Source organism: Esox lucius, chromosome 24 (assembly GCF_011004845.1).
Source record: "Esox lucius isolate fEsoLuc1 chromosome 24, fEsoLuc1.pri, whole genome shotgun sequence".
Lineage (NCBI taxonomy): Eukaryota > Metazoa > Chordata > Actinopteri > Esociformes > Esocidae > Esox > Esox lucius.
The window spans coordinates 16579546-16587581 of NC_047592.1; the positions used below are offsets into that span (position 1 = coordinate 16579546).

At 40.6% G+C, this 8036-nt stretch overlaps 1 protein-coding gene and 1 non-coding gene across 2 annotated transcripts in view; both read right to left on the reverse strand.

Moving 5' to 3' along the window:
* LOC117593988 (apoptotic chromatin condensation inducer in the nucleus-like) overlaps nt 1-2359 on the reverse strand; it is a 4895-nt gene extending 2536 nt beyond the window's left edge. The window contains exons 1-3 of the mRNA XM_034290813.1: nt 2188-2359; nt 839-904; nt 472-583 (exon numbers count right to left, since the gene is read on the reverse strand). Coding sequence (XP_034146704.1) covers nt 472-583; nt 839-904; nt 2188-2322 — 313 coding nt within the window. The 5' untranslated portion in view covers nt 2323-2359. The remainder of the gene's footprint in view (nt 1-471; nt 584-838; nt 905-2187) is intronic.
* On the reverse strand, nt 30-148 carry LOC114830438. The gene has a single exon (XR_003778073.2). It is a non-coding gene; the product is annotated as a small nucleolar RNA U6-53/MBII-28 (small nucleolar RNA).
* Nucleotides 2360-8036: the final 5677 nt, after the last annotated feature.

The following is an 8036-nucleotide window of genomic DNA, read 5'->3' on the forward strand; positions in this document are numbered from 1 at the left end:
AAATGTATTTAAATATAATTTGTAGTGGTTCTCCTCAGCACACACTGACCCAGTCAGCATGAGAAGGTGAGTTTAACTCACATGCACCCAGAGAGACACACTGTCAGTCTGGGGCATCGGTATTAGCATGGCGGGATCATCATTGGAGAGATGAATACTCTAAAAGGTGGCCTGAAAAGAGCCACTATCCATATACGCCAACATGAAGGACGCCATCCTTACATGCTGATGCAAACCGCACTATCAGTGCATGTAGGTTGGACGTCCACTCAGGTATAGGGACACTGTTAATATGCAGATGTGAATGACACTTAGCTAACTGCCCTTCACTCCGAAATAGTGTAACTAGAATGCCAACTGCACTACGCTATTGGCCCATCGTTTAGACAGAGCAAACACTGACTATCTTCCACTGTCCAGACTAGCGCAGCATGCTAATGTTGACCTGAGAACAGAGCTTGCTTGTGTTACCATTGGCCTCTGCAGCCTCCCGGGCCTCCCTCTCCAGCCTCTGGCGGAGGAGCTCCTGTTGCTTGGCCAGATACTGTTTTATGAAGCTGTTCTGACTCATCTCCTCCCCAATCTGAAAACACATGGGATAGACACAAATCCATTATTTAATCTGTTGGGGTAAAATACCTCTGTAACTAATCAAACTCTATAGACAGTAAAAGTGATATACAGTCTCTAATGATACAAGGGTATGGCAGACTTGTAATCTGAAGAGGGGGGGGGGGGGAATATGAAATTAAACATGAAATGTGTCAAGTAACTTTAATACATGTTTAATAACACCATGTGTGTGTCTAGTCTAGACACTCCAACAGGTAGCTCTTACCTGGGAGTTGGGCTGGAGCCCACTATGATGAGTGGAGGTCCTCTGAAGATTCTCCAACATCAGCGCCTGAAACATACACCACCAAGATCACCACAAGACTGTTTAAAGATAAATTTTAAAACCATTCACTTGTCTATTCATCTCAGTTTACACAGATCCAGTCAGCACGAGAAGTTGAGTTTAAAACCACAGCCAGCAGCATCGCATCAGAATTGAAGTAACAGAATTATCATTGGAGAGAAACAAACAGCAACAGGGTACTAAATATACAACATCCATATTCAAGTAAAACCAACTGTAATAATTCCTGACATACATGAAAGTGTAGCAGAACAGCACCCTAGACATGACAAGAAGTGGCTGATCCCATGCTAACTCCAGCATTTCTATACAGCAGCTGCACGAGATGCCCAAGACTTTAACATGGTGGCCGGGAGAAACACAGATCACCCTGTCCGTCCTTTGTATATTGCTTCTTTCATTGCATATAAATATAAAACGTAGCCACATAGAGCGTTTGTGGGCCAGTTACAGGAGCGGCCAATCCAAAACATCATCCAGCAGGCAAATCCAAATGGACACAGGTCTGACTTAGGAATGCTAAACACTTTTTCGATCGTTTTTCCACTGTGATATTTATTGGAATTGCACAATATCCAATAATCACCCAAAGAATACGGGTAGTCATAATCGACGAAATTGTAAGTTAATGTTGAACATTGTGTGTAATGGTATTAATAGATTAATTTGTTTTCGTAATATATTTTGTAGCAATTATAATTAAGCAATAGCACAGTACGTTTGTAGGAAAGCTGATTCAAGGATAGTGGTATCTTATGTTCAGTAAAAGTGCGTCTAAGAAAATAACTGAAGAGGAAAAGGTCACGTTAATAACCTCCGAAAAAATATGCTCGTCTTAACCAAGCTAACTAGTTACAGTAAACTGCGCATATGGGCAGGCGCGTACCCAACCGCCCTCCCCCCTCTCGTACACTCAGAGCGCGGGCTCGACGACAGCAGCTCAAAAATACAGTGGAAGTACTGCTGTAAGTTAGCTCGCTCGCTAGCATAAACATACACTCCGGTTGGGCCTTCAGTTCCGTCCGCGTGCAACACATCTCAACTTTGAAGAGTGTTGGACCACACAATACCTAGTTCTAATGTGACTCTATACCATTTAAACGCGCTAATCAATAATTTCACATAACTGAAATCCCTCGCACGCATATGACTAAGTGCCCCTGCATTCCCGCTCATGAACCACCGACACACGGCCTATAACCCCACTCTCGCCTCCTGCTGAACTTGACCAAATGGTTGTTAGAAGCAAAGATTTTTACAGAACTTACCCCTTTTAATCGCTTAATGAGTGCACTTTTCGCCCCGCTTTTAGGGAGGCATCGTTGCTCCAAAGCGGCTTTCAAATCCGCCACACGAAGCGATTGTAGAGGTTTACCATCCAGCGTAACATCTTCATCCGCCATTTTGCTTTCCTGTCGACTCGCTTAAGCACCAACAGGCGTCGCTAGTCACTACGTCCTCCGAATCCTTGACAACGTCACAGTTCGGCAATCTCCGGATAGGGTGGCGAGAAATTGGCTTACCTACTGTAGTTACCAGTCGGTACTGTAGCTAGACGTCTGTAAACATTAAAATAAATCATCATCAAATAGATCTAAACACAACCTTCCATGATTTAACCTTTACTTAGCCATGTGAGTGAAAATTAGGCTCTTAAAATTTTTTAAATAATTATATATATAGTATATACAGTAAATACTTTCAACATAAATAATCCACAGCAAAACAGAATATTTATAATAATGCAGTTGTAAAAATATATTTGTTAATTTTAATCGGTGCGGAGTCAATTGACAGGCATCACTGAAGTGTTCGATTTACATGAAATATAGTCCCAAAAGCCTTATTTAGCCATGGGGTTCTGGTACAAAAAAGGCAAAAACTATAGCTTAATCAAACTCTAACTACTCATCATGTGTTGTTTTTAACCATTCTTATAACAAAATGTAATTAAATATGTTGAACATCCCTGGTTAAACATTTTCAAATAATAAACAACTTAAAGCAATTCAAACCCCAATGCTACTGGGAAATATCAATAAACATGATTAATTTCAATGCTTTTCTATTAATATGCAGCTTTCTATTAGTATGTGTATTGTGCACAGTATATACATTTGGTTGCAATACTGCAACTATCCACTAGATCGCAGTGAAATGCAAAACACTGGACTTGTGGCACCTGTGCATATTTGTTAATCTGATCCTCCTATTACCAATTTACCTCTACTGCATATACCATCAGACAGCAATAGTGGTGAGGCTGGGCAGCATGGAGTTTGCAGGGGTGATTAGTATCTTCCAACAATAGAAAACCTAGAAGCCTGCACCCCGAATTTTGAAATCAACAACCAGAAACTGTCAGTAATGCTGTCACCCACCACCTGTATCTTCAGGTTTTTCCAGCACACTGGATTTGAAATGAAACAATGACTAAGATGTTAAAGTGCCGACTGTCATCTTTAATGTGAGGTATTTACATCCATAAAATATGAACCGTGTACAAAAGGACAGTACCATTTCCATAAAAGGTGGGAGTCTGCGTAAAATGCAAATAAAAAGAGAATGCAATGATGTGCAAATCATTTAATCCTTATATCTAATTGAAAATTGTACAAAGACAATATATCAAATGTTGAAACAGAAATTGTATTGTTTTTGGAAAAATATGCCCATTTTGAATTTGATGCCGGGAACGTTTAAAAAAAAAGAAACCAGTCAAGTTCGGCCGGCACGCGATTAAAAGGGATGAATGTTGTTGCCCTCCCTGGATTCAAGCCGGGGTTTCTCATGTGACAGTCCGTGTCTTTAACCACTACGCCATAAAGTTGTGTGTGTGCAGAGGTGTGGAATCTGGATATGTGTTGCGTTGTTAAACCAATTAGTCAAAACTCCACTTCATTTGAAACTAGTTCCTTACATAAACTAACAGCCAAACCAACAACAGGTTTAACATGGTTCCTACGTTACATTCAACGTGTTAAATTAGAAATAGTTTACTGTAGATGGCTCCAATCACTCCAACGACCCCAAGGCTGTTTTGTTGCTTTAGAAAACAATGACAGTTGAATAGCCAACCACTATGTGAACTACAAGGAAATCAAAAGCATTGGCTGAATCTCAAATCTCATACTACAAGTACTTCGCAGATGATGGTGAAGTACGTACTGTTTTGTATATAGTAAGCTAGTAGCCAGTATTGGGACCATTTGGGACATAGTCAGAAAACTGTCTTGGCATTATATTTTTTTTCACACATTAACATCATGCCACGTTTGTATATTTAGCTAGACACCATTAATCATTGTGTTAACTGACTAACATTTCTTATTAAGTTTACTTCTACCACAAACAGCATCTATAAATTGTATGGCTTTTGCCACTGGCCGTTGTAACAGCTTATTAGCCAGTAATAGACCTATTAGTATCTACATACAGCAATACTTGGAATAGTCGCTAGCGAGACTGAAGATGAATTGCTAGCGAGACTGAAGATGAACTTCAGTCTACACTGCCAAAGCTATTTCATTTCATGGCACAACAACGTTAGTTTTTCTTTCGTTCATGAATGACATTGATACAATAAATCAATGTAGGGGGCGATAACTGAATTGTTCATCAAGAGAAAAGACGAGAGAATCGTGGAAACTCCTCCTCGTCTATATTATACTAAAAGGCGTGCATGAATGCATACTTCATGAATCCACCCGAAATAGTCGCAATATAACCGTAAACAGTTTGACTGTTTAAATTTTTTTAGGCTTACTATAACATAGCTACTGAAGCATGTAGCCAGTTAAGTTTTTGTCTATCCTGAAAAAATCCTAATGCATACTTTCTTCTGACCGTGGCGAGAATTGAACACCGGTTGCCCACGACAGCCCACGTCTCTAACCAATGCTATTTTACAAGGGGTGGGTGGTCGTTGCTCAGTCAGTCAGTCACTCACTCACTCAGGAAAAGACATTCGCTCTTCTTGGCCGGCTCCACTTACGCGGTCCAGCAAAAGTTGGGACAGGAGCATGGTTACCACTGTGTTGCATCATCTCTTTTTCAACAACACTGTTAGTGTTTGTGAACTGAGCAGACCATTTGCTGTAGCTTTGAAAGTGAAATGTTTTCCCATTATTGCATGATATAGGATTTCAGCTGTTTAACAGATCAGGGTCTCCTTTGTTGTATTTTCCGTTTCATAATGTGCCAAATGTTTTCAGTGGGTAATAGGTCTGGACTGCACGCAGGACCCCGAGGGACAGAAAGTTCAGGGTTTTAAATGTACATGGTAGAGTTACATTTCGATGTACAGTGGATATAAAAAGTGTACACACCCCTGTTAAAATGTAAAAGAATGAGACAAAGATAAATCATGTCAGAACTTTTTCCACTTTTAATGTGACCTATAATGGGAACAATTCAATTGAAAAACAAAAATCTTTGACAGGGAAAAATGACCTGGTGTGCACACCCTCTTATAACTGGGGATGTGGCTGTATTCAGAATTAACCAATCACATTCAAACTCATGTTAAATAGAAGTCATTACACCCTGCCATCATTTAAAGCGACTCTGATTAATCACAAATAAAGTTCAGCTGTTCTAGTAGGATTTTCCTGACATTTTCTTAGTTGCATCTCAGAGCAAAAGCCATGGTCCGCATAGAGCTTCCAAAGCATCAGAGGGATCTCATTGTTGAAAGATATCAGTCAGGAGAAGGGTACAAAAGAATTTCCAAAGCATTGGATAAACCATGGAACACAGTGAAGACAGTAATCAAAAATATGGCATAACAGAGACAATACCAAGACCTGGACATCCCTCCAAAATTGATGAAAAGATGAGAAGAAAACTGGTCAGGGAGGTTTCCAATAGGCCTACAGCAACATTACAACAACTGCAGGAATTTCTGGCAAGTACTGGCTGTGTGCTACATGTGACAACAATCTCCCGTATTCTTCATATGAATGGGCTATGGAGTAGGCTGGCAAGACGGAAGCCTTTTCTTACAAAGAAAAACATCCAAGCCCGGCTGAAGTTCGAAAAACAAACATAAGGTCCCCCAAAAGCATGTGGGAAAACGTGTTATGGTCTGATGAAACCAAGGTTGAACTTTTTGACCATAATTCCAAAAGGTATGTTTGGTGCAAAAACAACACTGCACATTGCCCAAAGAGCACCATACCCACAGTGAAGCATGGTGGTGGCCTTAGTCAGGGGGGAGGGAATTATGAACAGTTCCAAATACCAGGCAATTTTGGCACAAAACCTTCAAGCGTCCGTTAGAAAGCTGAAGACGAAGTTCACTTTTCAGCACGACAACGACCCAAAGCACACATCCAAATCCACAAAAGAATGGCTTCACCAGAAGCATATTAATGCACAGGAGATGTCCTCGCAATCTGACAGATTTGTGGCGCTTTTGCAAATAAGAGTGGGCAAATATTGCCACATTCAAGATGTGCCATGCCAATAGACTCCTACCCAAAAAGTCTGAGTGCTGTAATAAAATCAAAAGGTGCTTCAATAAATAATTTTTTAAGGTTGTGCACACTTATGCAACCAGGTTATTTTGAGTATATTTTTTATTTTTCCCCCTCAAAGATTTCAGTTTGTTTTTCAATTGAATTGTTCACGTAATAGGTCACATTAAAGGTGGAAAAAGTTCTGACATGATTTATCTTTGTCTCCTTCTTTTACATCACAAGAACCTGGACTTTTAACAGGGGTGTGTATACTTTTTATATCCACTGTACATGCTAACGGCCTACACGTCTACATTGTCATGATGCACGATCAGAATTATAAGATGAATAGATCAAGAGCTATAGCACTGGACACCTATGCCTAGCCATACCACTGGCACTCGGACTCTTTCACTACGGAGCCATGCTATTGTAACACATGCAGAATGTGGTTTGGCATTGTCTTGCTGAAATAAGCAAGGACTTCCCTGGAAAAGATGTCGCCTGGAAGGCTGTGTTGCATCATCATCATTCTTTTAACAACACTCTGTTTGTGAACCGAGGAGACCATTTGCTGTAGTTTTGGAAGTGAAATGATTTCCCATTCTTGCTTGATATAGGATTTCACCTTCTCAACAGTTCAGGGTCTGTTTAAAAAAAGCTGGGACAGTGGCAACAAAAGACTGGAAAAGATGTGTAATGCTAAAAAGACCTGGCAAACATTTCAAACAACTATTTAGATAAATTGGCAGTATAATGATTAGGTATAAAAAGAGCATCACAGAGAGGATGAGTCTTTCAGAAGTAAAGATGGGGAGGGGTTTACCACTCTGTGAAAGACTGTGCCGACAAATAGTGCAACAATAAAAATAAAAAAGAGTTTTGGGATCTCATCTACAGTACACAATATCATTAAAAGATTCAGAGTATCCGGAGAAATCTCAGTACACAAGGGAGAAGGCCGAAAACCAATATTGGATGGCCGTGATCCTCAGGCCCTCAGGCGACACGGAATTAAAAACAGACACGATTCTGTAGTGGAAATCACTGCACGGGCTCAGGAACACTTCTGAAAACCATTGTCTGTAAACACACTTTATTGCTGCATCTGCAAATGTAAGTTAAAACCCTACCGTGCAAAGAAACCATACACAAGATCCAGGAACACAGCTGCCTTCTTTGGGCTCAAGCTCTTTCAAGATGGATTGAGACAGTGGCAAAACTGTCCCAATAAATTGGGAATTATTTTTGGAATCATGGACGCCGCGTCCTCCGGGCTAAAGAGGAGAGGGACCATCCGGCTTGTTATCAGGGCACAGTTTAAATACCAGCATACGTGATGGTATGGGGGTGCATAGTGCACATGGCATGGGTGACGTGCACATCTGTGAAGGCACCATTAATGCTGAACAATATATACAGGTTTTGGAGCAACATATGCTGCCATCCAGGTGACAGCTTAATTCAGCAAGACATTGCCAAACCACATTCTGCACGTGTTACAATAGCATGGCTCAATAGTGAGAGTCCGGGTGCCTGCCTGCAGTCCAGACCTGTCAGCCATTGAAAAAATTTGGCGCATTATGAAACAAAAACAACAACAAAGGAGCCTGTGAACTGTTGAGCAGCTGAAATCCTATATCATGCAAGAATGGGAA